Below are 18763 nucleotides of genomic sequence, written 5' to 3' on the forward strand. Positions count from 1 at the left end.
AGTTTTAAATAGGTCTACAGACTATGTTCCATGTGTCTTAATTGCTAGATATAAGTTAGTGTGTTATTTATTCCTGGTTTTTGTTAATTCTGATAATGTATTTTCGGAAGAGGGTATTTATTTGGGATGCTTTTTTTCAGGATGTAAAAGATGATTATATATTTGAATGTGAAGCTGGTAATCAGTATCAGAAAACAAAGCTGACCATTTTGCAGTCACTTGGTGATCCACTTTACTATGGTAAAATCCAGCCATGTAAAGAAGACGAGGAGAGTGACAGTCCAATGTCGCCATCCCAGTGAGTTCTGTTAAATACATGTATTTGACCAAGTAAACCATCAAGAGTTTATTCAGTGACTACTCATGAGCTTTTGATGAATAAAAATTTCCCTTTTTTGTTAGTTAACTTCAGTTAGATTTGGCAGCAGACCTCAGTAAACTTAAATTGTAGTTACCATTGTTGTCCATGAGTTCTTTAAAATAGTAATTTCTTTTTTAAAAACTATGCTTAGTTATTTTTATATTTGCTATAAAATCTATGCCTGTGCTGTTCCTTTTGATATATTTATATGCTGCCACTTACGACTTTGAGGGGCTTCCCTGGTAACTCAGACAGTAAAGAACCCACCTGCAATGCAGGAGACCTGGGTTCGACCTGAGTAGGGAAGAGTCCCTGGAGAAGGGAATAGCAACCCATGCCAGTTTTCTTGCCTGGAGAATTCCATGGACAGAGGAGCCTGGTGGCTACAATCCATGGGGTTGCAAAGAGTCAGACATGATGGAGTGACTAACACTTGCACTTTCACTTATGACTTTAACCTCAGTGAGCATAAAGTGCTTCTGGCAATAATTGGTTTTAAGTGGGAAGCAAGGTTACTGTAACTGTAAAAGCTGTTTAAAATGCTTGATATTTCAGCACTGCCTGTAAGGACACGGACTCAGTGCTTCATGTAGTTACTGGCTCTATAAATATGTCTACATGGGACTTGCCTGCAGTCCAGTGGATAGGACTCCATGCTACCATTGCGGGGCCAAAGATTTGATCCCTGGTGATGGAACCAGGATCCTGCATGCTGCGCGGTGTGGCCAAAAATAATAGAAAGCAATAAGTATAAAGTTGGTCCTCACTATCTGCAGGGCACTGATCCCATGACCCCTTGGGTACCAAAATCTGCAGATGGTCATGTCTCTTACATCAAAATAGTACATATTTGCAACTTACGCATATCCTCCCACATACTCTAGTTTACAATACCTAATACAATGTAAATGCCATGTAAATAAGTAGTAAATACAACTTAAATGTTGTGTAAATAGTTGCCAGCCCATAGCAACTTCAAGTTTTACTTTTCAGAACTTTCTGGAATATTTCCGCCCCCCACCCCCCAAATATTTTCACTCCATGATGGCTGAATCTGAGAATACAGAATCCACAGATATAGAAGGCCAACTGTAGTTGAACTTCCTAAACTTATGGGTTGCATATGTTTACTACAAGGTATCCAGTATTTAGTTTTGTTTTCATGTTTTATTATTAGTTCTCTTCTTTTAGTCAAGTTGATGGTGTTTTGAAAAGAAGGAAAAAGAGAACCTGAGCAGAAAAAAAAAGCAAGAGCCAGCTCTATATTAAATCATAACAAAATACGAGTTGAAATTACAGCAGAAAGATGGATTTTAAAGAATAACCTCACCAATACCTAAGTAAAAGTCATTAGGAGAAAACAGTAGCAGTCAGGGGATCCTCAGCTACTATTTTGTTTATACTTAGTAGAAAGACCAGATATTTTGATTAGCCATATTTTTTTTAACTCTTCCCTTTAGAAACACATGTTGGTCATTTTAAATAGTTAGTTACTAACTTTTCTGAAACACAGTGAAATGACATATCTCTCATTTTAAAAAAAACTGGTTCAGAAAGCCAACTGATTATATATTTGTTTGATAATTATAGAGAATTGAATTTTTTGCCTTTTGCTTTACGACATTGCTGCAGAAATGCTCCATGGCTTATTACCTTCCAGTCATTCTCCCATATTCATAAATTACTTGATTTAATAGCTATGAAGTTAAAAGTTTGAGCTGCATTAACAAGTTTTTTCTTCTTTTTTTTTTTTTTACATTTTATATTTCAGCTTCTCCACAGATGATCATTCAAATTGGTAATTAAAAAATAAACAAACTCACTATTTTAATCTGTTAAGAAATCATATAAATGTCAGATCCTTTTAAGAGAGTCGGTAAAGACTTTATTTGAGTTGGTGATAAACTCTTCTTTGTCAAAATGTAGTCTAAGGTCCTGCTCTGTAAACATTAATAATGACTTCCAAAATCAAAAGTGTAAAGCGAGAGGAAGGCCACAGGCCTTGCACAAGGTAGGTCAGTGACTTTTGCTGTGGGACAGACACTTGTAAGGGTGTGTAGCACTTAGCAACTTTCAGCCCCAAATAAATCTCCCTTAAATTAAATCAGCCAATTTATTCACAGAATTATTTTGTAATGCATGCAAGACTTGATCATCTAATATTTTTTAATGTGTTTTCAATATTTTTTTCATGATATCTTAATAGATTTTAATTCTATATTTAAAATTACTAAAAGACTTCAAAAGTAATCTCGGGGCTCCCTAAAACAAGTCTATTTAATACTTTTCTCTTTTCTTAAAAAACAATTTAGGTTCATTATTGGATCAAAGACTGATGCTGAGAGGTAAAAATATTTGTATCTTTATTTTTGATTGGATAGGTATGATAAACTTTACTCTTGTAGGATAGAGAATACTCCGTTAGGAGTCAAAGCTTTGATTTTAATTATATCTTAGGTATTCCTAGGAGTTTTAAATAGAATTAAGAAAGTAACAAAAGGATAATGTTTAAAATACAGCTGTATTTTAAATAAAACTTAGATATATGTATAGTAGCTAAGGAAAATGAGTTTTCGGTAGTACTTTAATCAGAATATAAGTCAGAGTCAGTGGTTAATTCTTTTGGCTGCTTATTGGTGGAATAATACCTGTAATTTTATATTAGAGACAAGATACTGAAAGGATCTTTTAAATTGTTAATTAGCAAAATGTTTTCAGTTTTAGCTTGTTACTGAACATATTAAAAGACTGTGCTTTTATCAAAGATAAATTGTCTTAATTTTTGTGTTATTTTTCATAGAACTTTTTTCATTAAGTTATTCATTTCCTATGTAATAAATTTGTTTAAAATAGAGTTAGCTAATCATTGCTTGTTTTCCCCCTAATATTTCAGAGTAGTCAATCAGTACCAGGAATTGGTCCAGAATGAAGCCAAATGTCCAGTGAAGATGTCGCATAGCTCCAGTGGCTCAGCCAGCTTGAGTCAGCTTTCTCCAGGGAAAGAAACAGAAGTGCGTTTGGTTAACTTTTTTGTGCTATTACTTTTTCCTGCCTGATTGTTCTCAAGGAATCTGAGAAATATTAAGGACTAGTTTTTGAGGGATTGTTGCCATCCAGTCGCTAAGTCATATCTAACTACAACCCCATGAACTGCAGCACACCAGGCTTCCCTATCCTTTACCATTTCCTGGAATGTGTTCAAACTCATGTCCATTGTTTAGTTTTGTATTTACTTTTAACTTTAATTTTCTTTTCATGATTTAACTTTATATAATGGAAATTTTCAAATGTACACAGAGATATAAAACAAAAAGCGTAATGAACATCTGTGTATACTGATCACCTGCCTGGCTTCTACAGCTGTCATTTTTCTGGGGAAGATTTAAGGGTGAAGCTTTGCTGTCATCTTACTCTGCTCTTCTCCTTCAAACTCTTCACCTTTTTACTCAGAAATATTTCTCCCTTTGTAAAGGTGCAGTCTTTTGAAATATGTGTAATACCTAATCTTTTTAAACTGTGTTTTCATCCATAAGTTACAGTGTTTTGAATTTGTGAATTTCTGAGTTGACATCATTTTAATGAGTATGCTTAATATCATTGTCTCTCAGCAGCCTGAGACCGTGTCAGTTCAGTCTTCAGTACTGGGAAAGGGAGTGAAACATCGACCTCCACCCATCAAACTTCCCTCAACCTCAGGAAATAGTTCCTCAGGTATTGCATTCCTTAATTTTCTATAATCTAGAGTAAGAAACAGATGATCATAATCCATTTATTCATATTTTGATTTGCTCAGAATTTTTAATTATAAATCTAAGAAATAGCAGAATTCATCAAATCCTAAATTGTAAACCTAGCAAATAACTTCTATATTTTTTTCCCTAGGTAACTATTTTACACCACAACAGGCCAGCAGCTTTCTTAAATCTCCAACTCCTCCTCCTGCTTCTAAGCCACCAAGTCTTTCTCGGAAGTCATCCGTGGATCTTAATCAAGTTAGCATGCTTTCTCCAGCTGCCCTGTCACCTGCCAGTTCATCACAAAGTAAGTTGTAACTTAAATGCTTCATTAACTCTTCATAAGCTTTTGCATTAGTGTTTCTTAAGATAGTTCTTCCAGTGAAATAGTGAAATCTGAATGTACTGTCTACCCAAAATGTTCAAGTTTTAAGAAGCTTCAGGCAGATCTCTTGTTGACTGTATGTATTATGTGTTTATTGTAATTGTATTTGTTTTTCTGTATTTATGTATGCAGCTTGTGTATACCTTTCTTATAGACTTGCAACCTACACATCTCCTGAAAAAAATAATCTGATAGCTAAATGTAGCAGTAAGATTCCAAATTATTTTTGTAGCAGTGTACCTTAGGACATTTTACATTTTATGTAAACTATGCAGCTGATATGGAAAAAAATGTCATGTGAGTTGTTGCTGCAGTCCTGTCTTCGTAAATGTAAGAAGTAGACTGAAAGCTAGTTTTTTTAATAATACCCGTACACTCTCATTAATTGCTGTCAGTTACTAAAATGTGGGATGATCATAAAGCATTCTGAAGATAATAAAATGTAATTTTTACTACTGAATACTTTTTTTAAACATCAAGAATAATTGCTCAAGAATTTTAGCATTAGTTTGAATTTCTTCAAATTAACAAATATCTGAGATATTTAGGTACCAACTTGCAAATAAAAAAAGCATTCCAGTTTTTTAGATTTTTTAATAAATGACGAATATGTGCTGAAAGTTTTAGTACACTGCACAGTGACAGGGTGGTCTTTGCATTAGATGTAAACATCTTCATCTTGATAGCTCAAAAGGTGTAATTTTTCTGCCTTCTTGTTTTGCACAAAGAAAAAATTTATAAATTTCCTGAAAGTCTTATTCACACTTTTTATGTTGTGGGTATGGATTATTATGTTAATCTACTGCACACAGTTGTTACTTTAAGTAAGGGTTGAGTGACAGCTTCTGGACATTCACATTTCTTTCCTTTCTTTCTGCAGGACATGAAAGCTAAAAAAGAAAACACCTCAAGAGCTTTTGGTTTTATTTTTCTGGTTTTGTTTTTTTTATTTTTTTATTTTTTATTTTTTTTAAAGTTGATAAACTGTGCATACTTCATTCACAACAGATTTTCTATACATTCTACATTTAAACCGAAGTACACAGTTACTGTTAAAGATGCAGTATTATCTATCAAATACTTGCTTTATTACTGTGTTTTGTAAAATTTGTCTGTCAGGGTAAACTTGATGTGTTAGGAATTAAATATGTATATTTAGGTGCCAAATACAATAGTTAACTGTATGTGATTTATTAAATATGTTCAGAGTTTTATCTCAGACTGTTAACAGAAAATAAGCAATATTTCTAAGTGATGTCCTAAATTAGTGAAATCATAAATAACAAAAATTAATTTGAATTCCTTTTAAAGTTTTTAGGCCAAAGATAGCATGGTAGGAAACTAACTTTTAAATGGGTTTTGTGATAGAATACGAATGTATATTTTTACTGTTACTGTAATAGCATCTCTGATGGCATTTGTAGGTGATATACTGCATCCTTAATTGTAATTGAGTGTAGCAACACTCAGTATCATGTGTAGAAATTAACACTTGCAGTTAACTGCTTTTAAAAAAAAAAAACTGGAACAGACTGTCAGTGCTAAATAAGATTCCATTAACCTTATTTGAAAAAGGACTGGCCATTTATAACAAACTAGCAATTTTTATTTTTCTCAATGAGCAGGATCTGGAACTCCTAAGCCATCTACTCCTACACCAACCCCTTCATCGACCCCACACCCTCCTGATGCTCAGAGCTCAACTCCTATTACCCCTTCAGCTACCCCTACTCCCCAAGATTCAGGCTTCACCCCTCAGCCCACTTTGTTAACTCAGTTTGCTCAGCAGCAAAAGTCTCTGAGCCAGGCAATGCCTGTAACGACCATTCCTCTTTCCACCATGGTAACATCTATAACTACAGGAACCACAGCCACCCAGGTCATGGCAAACTCTGCTGGACTTAACTTCATCAATGTAGTGGGCTCTGTTTGGTAAGTTTGCATCGAAGCCCTGATTTTTTTTTTTTTTAAGATAATCTCACCAATCTAAAGAAATTATTTGTGAAATTAAAAACAATTTGTATATTGTTGAAACTGAAAAAAAAAGGTTTCTGCGTAACTAGTGTTTATCTCAACAAGTATGTTTGAATTTTAGGTAGTAATACATCCATTATAGGCACTAAGGTGGTACTACTGATTTCACGTTGACAGCAGCTTAGATTTTTCCTGTTTATCCTGTGTTACCATCTTTTAATCCATTGATGAGTATGTTACTCTACCAGATAATATTTTAAACCTTAGTAGACACATAGTACTTAATTTTTGCCAACCTCGCTGTTGATATGTAAGACGAAGTATCTGTGTTTGTGGAGCAGTTTGTTTTTTAATCCAAGGATTTATGTAGTGGATTTTTCCTTTACAGCACTAGCCTAATGCTTTGTCTTATTCTCCTGCAGTGGAGCTCAAGCTTTGATGAGTGGTTCAAACCCTATGCTGGGCTGTAACACTGGTGCCATAACTCCTGCAGGAGTAAACCTGAGTGGCCTTCTACCCTCAGGAGGTCTGCTACCAAACGCATTGCCGGGTGCAATGCAGACAGCCTCTCAAGCAGGTCAGAATATTGGAAATAATAATCTCTAACAAAATTACACTCCATGCTTATGTTAAAATGTCATTTAAGTGATAAACATTTAATATCCTTTTTAAATGAAATATTATGTTGAATATATTTCCTATCAAAAGCTTTTAAAATTCTGATACTTGAATTAAAAACCATCTGGCTATCAAATTCTCTGAAGAAACTTGGTAAGCCTGTAAGTCTCTGCAGATTTTATCTTTGACTTCCAAACATTATTATAAAAGAAACTAATGGTTACCAGTGTAGTCCTGCTCCAGGTAAAAGAAACATATTTTGAAAACATGTAAGCAAGAAAAGCAACATAGCGTGACATTTTAAAGCCTCAGTTCTGAAGCCGGACTGCCTGGATTGAATCCTTCTTGTGCAACCTACCATAACTGCATAATCATAGCAAAGTTACCTTTGGGCCTCATTTTCCTCATAAATAAGAATAATAATAACACTTTACCTCACAGTTGTGAAGATTACATGGATAAATACAGATGAGGTGTTTATGCCTGAGACGTGATAAACATTCAAAAATGACTGCTGTCCCCATCATTAGTAGTAGTTCATTGTGGTGGTTGTAGTAATGTAATTACATGTACTGGGAAAATGTTGTAACAACTTGTGCTACTTTTAAAGTTCTTTAAGAGAATGTATCCTAGAACAGTCTCATTTCTTACTCAGAAAAAAAAGATGAACAGAAAAACAAACTCAGCATAGTAAGAAGAACTGACTATAAGTTATGAGAAACTTTCTATGAGTAGGAGAAAGAGAACCCAAAGAATATAATTTAAATATGTTTAAATTAAACATTTATAGTTGATAATCTAATTTGGGTTAAATGTATCACTACTCAGTTTTATCTTTTGAAGTGTTTTCCACACAGGACTTTGCTCAATGATGTAAGCTTTAGTTGTTATCATTCTGTAGCAGATGCTATCTATGTATGATTTGGAGGTGATCTTAGCTATGGTGCACATAAGGTTAATCGTATTTACTGTGTTGTGTACTGGAAGTATCCATAAGTTACTACCCAGGAATCTCTGCTGAATCCTGAACATCAGTTTCCATTCTTCAGGTCCATGCAGGGCAGCAGACAGAACCAAAAAACTATTTTGGTAGATGTTAATAAACTTCTCAATTTTGGCTAGAAATGTTTCTTTAGCAGACATAAAGCATTCTCTAGCATCCATCAATAAAAATGCAACTCCAGAAAGAGAAAATATAATTGATCCATTTTCCGCTGAATCTGAATACTGAACCTTGTGGCTTCGATTTTCTAGAGCAGCTGCAACTTCATAACTCTTAAGAGATGAGCTAATAATAATGGTGGTTGTCCATTTTATTTTTCCTTTTCCATCAACTTTCAGCCATCTCTTTGGATCAAATCAGCTTCTGGTGGTGCCAACAATATATTGCAGTGATTTTCTGATTCTAGCTGATATTCTTATTTTACTGTGTATAAGTATGCTTTAGTGGTAGGAGCCCTGGAAAATGGAATCAGTGTTGAATTTGGGATATTACATTTACATATAATTCTTCTAATTACTGGTAGCTCCAAATGCTTACTGTAGGGCCTGGAAGAAGTCACTTAATAGTTCCCCCTAAACCTCAGTTTCATCTGTTCTAAAGCCAGAGTAGAAGTAGCTAACTTAAGTTGTTACTTGCAAGAAAATAAATGAAGTGATATGGAAATGCCTTTAATAAGCTATAAAGCATTACCCAGATGTCATCCACCCTTAAAGGGAGTTATCTTTTTTTTTTTTTTTTTTTTAATGAGAATTCCTGGAGAGGCTATCCATATTGTCACATTTTTTTTCCATTTTTCAGACAAGCCTTTCATACTGTCTTTTGTGCGTTATCTACCCTATATCTTTTTTAAATATAATTACCTGCTTAGAGGACTAGTTACCTTTTAAACTAGAGTTCAAATTGGTATATTTAGTGAGGAAGATATATACATACTTGAAGACTGCCATCAGCAAACTGTAACACACAGTTCAAGCTAAGAATAGTTTTACATTTTTTAAGGTTTGTTTTCTTAAAGATACGAGGAACAATAAGGGACAGAGTCTCTGTGGCCCACAAAGCCTACTGGACAAGTTTGGCAACGCCTGCTTTAGGATTTGGTCTGTGTTGTGTCACAAATTTGGGGGAATAAGTTCAGAATTAACAAAGCATTGTTTACTGACTTTCAGCTTGATCCTTACACACAAAATTTGGTGTTCTTCAGCATTATTAATATTAGCATTTGCACTTTAAGAAATAGCACAAAGCACACTGGTTCTCAGAGACAGGATTGTTCCCACATACTGTTTGGCACTGAGAAATATAAGTAGATACCAATATGTGAAATGTGTTTGCACAGTAGTGACAGTCTTATCATACCTGTGGTATCTGCATGCTGCTAGATTACTTTTCCAACCAGTAGTTTAAGTAGTTATAAAGAAGTCTCAGTTTCTGAAATACAGAATACAAGGTATATCTGGTGCTTCACATCTTTGAATAAGATCTCGTTATCAACAAATAGTGATGAAATTGGAGGGCTGGTTTTAAGAAAATTTTAAAGTATAGAAAATACGCATGCCTGTGCAGAGAGTACTTAAAATGTTGTATTTTTATATGCTAAAGTATAAAGTACCTCCAAATATAATAAAGTTTTAATTTCCTGTTTTAACCATGAGTTTTATTTAATAGGTGTTCCATTTGGTTTAAAAAATACTTCAAGTCTCAGGCCCTTAAATCTACTCCAGGTAAACCTGAAACACTGCTTTTGATAGTTTGTTTGTTTTTTTAAGTTTCTTATAGTGCTTTTTATTTTTTAACCATGTATGTTTGCACATTTTAGCATTTGAAGTTCTGAGGTTGTTGAGAATCATCTAAAAGTATGATTAAGTGGATAAGCAGGAAAAAATTGGTACCCATGTACCACACTTCTGTTGGCTCTGACAGCCCTGCCAAATTAAGAACTATTTCCAGAGGGGAGAGTTCACAGCTGCCAAGAAGAATAACTTGCCTACAGTAGTAGCAGCAAATACACTTAGAAATTAATTGTTCTGTAACAGATTTTTTATGTACATACATAAGTATTGCTGTTTGCTTACAATAGATTTTATACATGAATAGAAGCTTTTTAGAGAAGGTATGTGTGTTCTTTTCCTGAGGAGAATATGACTTAACAGCACAGTGCCAGGCAGGTGACTGTTCAATCGCTATTAAATAGTCATGCAGTAAATGTCCATTAGGTTACAGTTTGTGTCGAGTGATGAGACTTTTCTTATACATTTTCTCAGTATTAACATATAAAGAGAAAATGTAGGTAGAGAATATTTAGTACATGTTGTGAATTTAGAGTATTCTGGGCTGTGCTTGGTCCTTTAAGGATCGCACTCAGTGTTAAGCCTAGTAGGTTGGAAATGGATGAGATTGTCTACAGAGAATTGTTAGAAAAGGTAGACATGAAAATAAAGATTTGGAGACACAGAATGGCAGAGCTAGGGATTATTGGAAAATAATAATCACATCCATCCAACCTGATATTCAGAAATAATAAATCAGGAAATACATTTAGAACTAAAACCTAACTTACTTCCTGTACAGCATGCAGACAGTGTCAGTATTTACATACGCATCGCAGAATAATCCACTTATAATATGGACACATTGGGATAGCTTGTTTAGCCTGCTTTCCTGCGTTTTGCTGTAGGGATTTCTGTAGGGATCAAGCTCAGTGTTAAGAGTAGTGGCATTCCTTAATAGCACTGATAATAAGGGCAAAAACCTCCTTACAAATTATATTCTGCTACATTTTTATTATCTAACTAATTGAGAAGGAAACACTTGACCTGTGCTTTGTCCAGATTTACTTAACAATGAGCTCTGCTGGGTGTAGAGCTTTTGACGCTAGACACCTCTTTTTTGACTGTACAGATCTAAGAGTTTCTCACCAGGTATTTGCTTGGACTTTGCCCCAAAACTTCAAAGTGCTTTTAACTTAAACCTCTATAGAATAAAATGGAAAAACATTTGTTTTCTGATGCATTTGGAATGCATAGTTTTCGTGTTTAATATGGAATTTTCTGGATGCTTCTTGTAAAAACATTTTTTTATTATTAATTTAGATTCATAATGACAGAGTTTGTAATGTCTCCAAACTAAATATGGGCATCTAATGCATTTTCTTTTCAGCTTTGGACTTCCTGGCTATGTTATATAAAAACCCATGCACCTCTGGATTTGGGCAAAGCTAGACCAAATTTAGGGAAATGAGCTTTTTTAACATATATCCCTCATTATCACTAGCTTTTTTTTATACTTGCAAATGCATTTAGTGCTGTTTTGTGTTGATGTATAAACAGTTAAGCCAAAGCAGTATGTTTATTTAGACAGCTAAGTATTAACTTGAAGTAGAAAGATTTATGTTTGAGATTACTAATGTATTTGAGAGCCAGAGTAATAGCACTTGAAAATTGTATTTAAAGAGATTGTCCCTTTTTTTTTTTTTTTTTAAAGAGCAGGGAGTTTGTTTTGTTTTCAGTTTTGTTGACTTCGTTTTCCTCATCCCTGGAAGACTACCTGACGGGTAGGGAATGCCCCAGAAACATTTGTAGAATAAGGAAATTTAAATAATCCAAAATTGCCTAATTATTTCTTGCTCAAATTCTTAATAGCTTCCAGGCGGCTCGCTCATTTTTAACACTCTGCAGCAACAGCAGCAGCAGCAGCAGCAGCTCTCCCAGTTTACACCACAGCAGCCTCAGCAGCCCCAGCAACCCACAACTTCTAGTCCTCAACAACCTGGGGAGCAGGTATGTCCTTTCTACCTTCCATATGATATCATAGAATTATATCTTTTTTTGGTATGTTTCAGGCCTATTTCAAGTGTTTTTAGACTGTTTGAACAAACTTTTCATATGCTTTCCTTTCTTTATTAACAGCAGTAGCTATCAGTTATCAAGGCCTATTTCTAACTCTCACAACAGGCACACTGAACAGATGATGTCACTTCCATCTTGCATAGTCTGCAGTAGACTCAAGTGACCAGCGCGCTCACAACAACACAGCGTCAGAGTCAGGGTTCACATCCAGGTCTTTCTGCCTCTATGATAGGCCATGTATTTTCCACCCCATTGTCATCTTTCTGTTTATAGTATTTTGTTTCTGTTAGAATAGAGAAATTCTTTTTATTGTGAAGCTTAAAACAGAAAATAGACAAAAACGAACACTCTGTATATTGCCAAAGAGAAATTGAATAAGAACTGCAGTAAAGTAGTAAAAGGAACTTTACTTTTAAAATGTTCAGGGTTTTCTGAACATTTGCTGCACTTTGGAGTCATCTGGGAAGCTAAAAAAATACTGATTCCTGAGTCCCACCTGCAGCATTTCCTTTCAGTTCAGTTCAGGCGCTCAGTCATGTCTGACTTTTTGCAACCCCATGAACTGCAGCATGCCAGGCCTCCCTGTCTATCACCAACTGCTGGAGTCCATCCAAACCCATGTCCATTGTGTCGGTGATGCCATCCAGCCATCTCATCCTCTGTTGTCCCCTTCTTCTCCTGCCCTTAATCTTTCCCAGCGTCAGGGTCTTTTCAAATGAGTCAGCTCTCCGCATGAGGTGGCCAAAGTATTGGAGTTTCAGCTTCAACATCAGTCCCTCCAATGAACACCCAGGACTGATCTCCTTTAGGATGGACTGGTTGGATCTCCTTGCAGTCCAAGGGACTCTCAGGAGTCTTCTCCAACACTACAGTTCAAAAGCATCAATTCTTCGACTCTCAGCTTTCTTCACACTCCAACTCTTATATCCATACATGACCATTGGAAAAACCATAGCCTTGACTAGACGGACCTTTGTTGGCCAAGTAATATCTCCATTTTTTAATATGCTGTCTAGGTTGGTCATAACTTTCCTTCCAAGGAGCTAGCGTCTTTTAATTTCATGGCTGCAGTCACCATCTGCAGTGATTTTGGAGCCCAGAGAAATAAAGTCAGCCACTGTTTCCCCATCTATTTGCCATGAAGTGATGGGACTGGATGCCATGATCTTCGTTTTCTGAATGTTGACCTTTAAGCCAACTTTTTCACTCTCCTCTTTCACTTTCATCAAGAGGCTCTTTAGTTCTTTGCTTTCTGCCATAAGGGTGGTGTCATCTGCATATCTGAGGTTATTGATATTTCTCCCGGCAATCTTGATTCCAGCTTGTGCTTCGTGCAGCCCAGCATTTCTCATGATGTACTCTGTATATAAGTTAAATAAGCAGGGTGACAATATATAGCCTTGATGTACTCCTTTTCCTATTTGGAACCAGTCTATTGTTCCATGTCCAGTTCTAACTGTTGCTTCCTGACCTGCATACAGGTTTCTCAACAGGCAGGTCAGGTTAGCTCACTATTAAACATATGAAATGTTCACCATCAGTCCTTCTGCCAAAGATTGCCCAGTCAAGTCTTGGTTGGATAATGCTCATCCCCTATTAGACTTCTCAAGAATGGTGTACTTAAAACTATTTATTTTTTGGACACATGTATATGTATGGCTGAGTCCCATTGCTGTTCACTTGAAACTGCCACAGCATTGTTCATTGGCTGTGCCCCAATACAAAATAAAAGATTCTTTAAAAAAAAAGAGAACTAAGTCAAAAGAAGAAAAAAAAAAAAAAACAAACAAAACCTCGTTTTATTAACACATGAAGGATTACTTAGCTCGATAAAAAATTCTTGATTTGTACTTTTCTTTACAAAATTGTGGTAAAATACCTGTAATACAAAATTCACCATCCTACCCATTTCTAAGTGTGCGCTTTGGTAGTGTTAGATATATTCTTACCGTTGTGCAACTAATCTTCAGAACTCTCTCATCTTGCAAAACTAAAATGGTATACCCATTAAGGAATTCCCTATTTCCCCCTCCTCCTAGCCTACTTTTTGTTTCTATGGGTTTGACTACTCCAGGCACCTCATACGTGAAATTTTACAGTATTTGTCTGTTTGTGACTGACCTATTTCATTTAGCATAATATCCAAAAGGTTCATCCATGTTGTAGTGTGTGTCAGAATTTCCCTTCTAAGACTGAGTAGTATTTGATTTATATATCACATTGTTTATCCATTAATCCATTGATGGACATTTGGGTTGCTTCCACTTTTGATGGAAGTCTGAGTTACTTTTTTTTTTTTTTAGTGAATTTTGCTTTAGGTGTGAAGTGTTAAGAACTCCTCTCTGGCTTCTCTGCCCAAAAGAATCCATTTTAAATCTATGATCCATTTTCAGTTAATTTCGTATAAGGTGTGAGACATTGGTCCGGGTTCATTTATGGGGGAAAACTGTTGGCCATTTGCTCCAGCGCCATTTGTTATAAAAGCCATCCTTCTCAGTTGAATTACTTTTGCACCTTTGTCAGAGGTCATAGTAAATCTTAAAATCAAAGGGAAAATCCTCTTGTGTTCTTCTTTTTCAAAATTGTTTAGCTATTCTAGATCCTTTGCTTTTCCTTGTAAATTTTGGAATCACCTTGTCTATATCTCCAAAAAACCTTGCTGGGATTTTTAAAGGAATTGAGTTTAAACCTATAGGTCATCTTGGGAGAGGTTTACCATGTTTATGTGAGTTTTCTAGTCCATGAATATGGTATGTCTCTAGGCTAAAATCAGCTAGTTTTCAGCATGCAAGTCCTGTATGTGTATTATAGACTTACACCTAAGTTTTGTTTTTGTGCTTTATCCATTTGGCGGGTGGCGGGGGGGAGGCGGGGATTGTTAATGGTACTGTTTTTCATTTTCTACATGTTTATCACTAGTATGCACAATTGGTGTTGACCTTGTGTTCTGTGATCTTACTGACCTCACTTATTCTGTTTTTTCTGTAGATTGCTTAGGGATTTTTTTCTTTCAGTAATAGTCTTGCCATTTGCAAATAAGAATGGGTTTTTTTCCCTTTATTATCTGTCTGTCTGTTTCCTTTTCTTGATCTAATTTGCTCACTAGAAACTAGTATTGTGTTCAAAGAGTGTTTTAAGCTTTTTAAAAAATGTTTTGATGAAGCTTTATAGAAGCAGTATCAAAAAAACAAGCAGCCCTATCAAAAAATGGGCAGACCTAAATAGACATATGTACAACAAAGATGTACAGGTGACCAACAGGCAGATGAAAAGATGCTCTTAACATTGCTAATGATTAGAGAAATGCAAATCAAAACCACAATGAGGTATCACTTTACATCGGTCAGAATGTTCATCATCAAAAAGTCTACAAATAATGCTGGAGAGGCTGTGGAGAAAAGGGAGCCTTTGTGCACTGTTGGTGGGAATGTAAATTGGTGCAGCCACTGAGTTACTTTGCTGTACACCTGAAACTAACACAGTATTGCAAATCAGCTATACCTCAAAAAAAGATAGTTCTGATGAAGCTTTCTAGATGCCTTAGTAATTATTAATACAGCATCAAATAACCAGTTCAGTTCAGTCGCTCAGTCATGTCTGATTCTTTGCGACCCCATGAATTGCAGCACTCTAGGCCTCCCTGTCCATCACCAACTCCCGGAGTTCACTCAGACTTATGTCCATTGAGTCAGTGATGCCATCCAGCCATCTCATCCTCAGTCGTCCCCTTCTCTTCCTGCCCCCAATCCCTCCCAGCATCAGAGTCTTTTCCAATGAGTCAACTCTTTGCTTGAGGTAGCCAATGTATTGGAGTTTCAGCTTTAGCATCAGTCCTTCCAAGGAACACCCAGGGCTGATCTCCTTCAGAATGGACTGGTTGGATCCCCTTGCAGTCCAAGGGACTCTCAAGAGTCTTCTCCAACACCACAGTTCAAAAGCATCAATTCTTCAGTGCTCAGCTTTCTTCACAGTCCAACTCTCACATCCATACATGACCCCAGGAAAAACCATAGCCTTGACTAGACGGACCTTTGTTGGCCAAGTAATATCCACTTTTTAGTATGCTGTCTAGGTTGGTCATAACTTTCCTTCCAAGGAGTATGTGTCTTTTAATTTCATGGCTGCAGTCACCATCTGCAGTGATTTTGGAGCCCCAAGTCTGGCACTGTTTCCACTGTTTCTCCATCTATTTCCCATGAAGTAATGGGACCAGGTGCCATGATCTTTGTTTTCTGAATGTTGAGCTTTAAACCAACTTTTTCACTCTCCTCTTTCACTTTCATCAAGAGGCTTTTTAGTTCCTCTTCACTTTCTGCCATAAGGGTGCTATCATCTGCATATCTGAGGTTATTGATATTTCTGCCGGCAATCTTGATTCCAGCTTGTGCTTCTTCCAGTCCAGCGTTTCTCATGATGTACTCTGTATGTAAGTTAAATAAGCAGGGTGACAATATGCAGCCTTGACGTACTCCTTTTCCTATTTGGAACCAGTCTGTTGTTCCATGTCCAGTTCTAACTGTTGCTTTCTAACCTGCATACAGGTTTCTCAAGAGGCAGGTCAGGTGGTCTGGTACTCCCGTCTCTTTCAGAATTTGCCACAGTTTATTGTGATCCACATAGTCAAAGGCTTTGGCATAGTCAGTAAGGCAGAAATAGATGTTTTTCTGGAGCTCTCTTGCTTTTTCGATGATCCAGCAGATGTTGGCAATTTGATCTCTGGTTCCTCTGCCTTTTAACCAATACAGAATCAATTCTGAAAATTAGGTTTCTTGCTTTTGAAATACTGTTTATTCTTGCTAATTCTAAATACCTTTGAAGGCTTTTCCTTGTTACTGTTTTTATAAGACTGAGTCTAATGTTGATTTTTAATACGGGAAAAAATACCAGTCCTTCCCACTAACCCAAAATTGGTTTTTTTCTTTTTGTACATGTCATATATTTTTTTTTCTTAATTCAGGGTTCTGAACAAAGTTTGACAAGTCAAGAACAAGCCTTATCTGCTCAGCACGCTGCAGTTATTAACCTTGCCGGAGTAGGAAGTTTTATGCATTCACAGGCAGCTGGTTGGTATCTTCATAACTAAGTAATGTTGAATTTATTAAAAGTATCTCTTGGGATCTCACCACTGAAACTTTTTCATTTTTGCAAGCAAAAACAAGAAAAAATTTCACTTATATTTAATGTGTGAACTATTGAGACACAGATTTTTTTCATTATTTTGATAAAAGTGCTTTGACCTACATTATTAATAGCAATTGTTTACCTCATGCTATATTTTGTTAGCAAAATTTTGTACAATTACCCAACTTAGTAGGATGCTTCCAAGCAGTTGACTCTAGTTTATCATGGTTATCTAGACTGCACTTTTCTAGATTGCAGTTTTTTGTCTCATTCTAGTAGCTTATAGTGCATGAATTAGGACTTAATAGTCAAGTAGCAAAGCTTAAGACAATTGTTAAGAAAAAAGAGAGATATACTAAATGACTGCTCACCACTTCTAGTAATAAATGGTGAATCAAAGATTTACCTTTAGTGAAGATTATCTCATCAATTTAAGACAGCAGTTATAAGTTCATATTTAATTAAAATCAGTAAGTCACATGTCTGCGGAATCTGAGATAGTGTGTCAAGACTAATGAGTGAACTTGTGAATATTTTGAATTATCACTGGGCTTACTATGAATTCAGTATAATTTCCAGTGTCTGGAATAGCTACATAAGGTTCTAATTTAGAGCTAGTGAATTCCCAAGTGGAAATTCATTATTAATAAACCTTTACCCTACAAACTATAAATTTCCTAAAATGGCAGTAGTGTAATTTTAATGGAAAGAACGTTTGTTCCAGACTTGCCACTAAATTACCTTGTAGTGAGTCCCTCAGACCATTGAGGCCTGCAATTTCCTCATCTGTACAGATAGTTGAACTTAACACCTGATCCCACTCAGCTCTAAAAGGTTCACCACCTCTGTTGCTAATAGTGTGGTCTGATAGTCATTGTACTGTCTTCTGGCATTTGTCTACCAGTTTTGTCCTTACGGTAGTTTGGGTTTCTCCCACTGCATTTCCTACTTGACTGGTTGTATTTTAAACTTGGCATAGTCAGCATTTTGCTAGAAAGCCTTCTCAGGGAAATGGCAGTGAGATGCAGGAAGAGAGAGGGCACAGTGCTCCGGCCACATGCCCTCCCCTCTTCGTGTCCAGGAAGTCCTGCAGGCAGTGGTTCCCCTCAACTAACAGGATACTGTACTAAATTTATTCTGAAATGTCTGTGATTTGATACTTAAGATTAATCATACTGATACTTTTCTATTTCATTTTCTGTGTTGTCCTTTTCTAACCCTGGTAGCCTTCAAACTTTCTGACTGGCCTGCTTTCCCCTTCTCCTCTCTGTAGTGTTGTCTCAGCTTGGCTCTGCCGAGAACAGACCTGAGCAAAGCCTTCCTCAGCAGAGACTCCAGCTCTCCTCTGCCTTTCAACAGCAGCAGCAACAGATCCAAGTAATCCAGCAACTTCACTCTGCTTACATTTTTAAAGACACTTTGCTCCAAAAGTACTTCAAAATACCTTACTTCAGTTTTATGTTACTGTCTTTTGAGACTATACAGTAATTGGTAAATAATTTAGCAAATTTATTTAAAAGTCTGACAACTTTAGCAAGTCAACTTGGAGCACTGCATCTATTTTGTACATTTAAGTCATACTCTCTGCCTAATTTAAAATCTTTCTTGAAGTGCTGGTGGCACATTAACATACATTTTTAGATTCCTTTATATTTTGAAATAGTCATTTGTAAGTGCCAATGGTTAACTCCTTAATACTGTACTGCAGAAAAAGGCAAGTAT

At 36.0% G+C, this 18763-nt stretch overlaps 1 protein-coding gene and 1 pseudogene across 12 annotated transcripts in view; one reads left to right on the forward strand and one right to left on the reverse strand.

Moving 5' to 3' along the window:
* Positions 1–18763, forward strand: part of SUPT20H (SPT20 homolog, SAGA complex component) — a 39469-nt gene that overhangs the window by 19785 nt on the left and 921 nt on the right. For 4 of the 12 annotated variants that reach the window (XM_027557377.1, XM_027557376.1, XM_027557379.1 and 1 more), the window contains exons 14-25: positions 141–298; positions 2133–2159; positions 2674–2706; positions 3255–3372; positions 3970–4072; positions 4244–4402; positions 6106–6412; positions 6877–7031; positions 9741–9796; positions 11714–11851; positions 16878–16983; positions 18315–18418. In XM_027557377.1, the coding sequence (XP_027413178.1) occupies positions 141–298; positions 2133–2159; positions 2674–2706; positions 3255–3372; positions 3970–4072; positions 4244–4402; positions 6106–6412; positions 6877–7031; positions 9741–9796; positions 11714–11851; positions 16878–16983; positions 18315–18418 (1464 nt within the window). The remainder of the gene's footprint in view (positions 1–140; positions 299–2132; positions 2160–2673; positions 2707–3254; positions 3373–3969; positions 4073–4243; positions 4403–6105; positions 6413–6876; positions 7032–9740; positions 9797–11713; positions 11852–16877; positions 16984–18314; positions 18419–18763) is intronic. The other 8 variants (XM_027557384.1, XM_027557386.1, XM_027557388.1 and 5 more) reach the window with 5 other exon arrangements.
* LOC113902157 lies at positions 7340–9446 on the reverse strand (annotated as a pseudogene).

The sequence above is a fragment of the Bos indicus x Bos taurus genome, chromosome 12, assembly GCF_003369695.1.
Source record: "Bos indicus x Bos taurus breed Angus x Brahman F1 hybrid chromosome 12, Bos_hybrid_MaternalHap_v2.0, whole genome shotgun sequence".
Taxonomy (NCBI): Eukaryota; Metazoa; Chordata; class Mammalia; order Artiodactyla; family Bovidae; genus Bos; species Bos indicus x Bos taurus.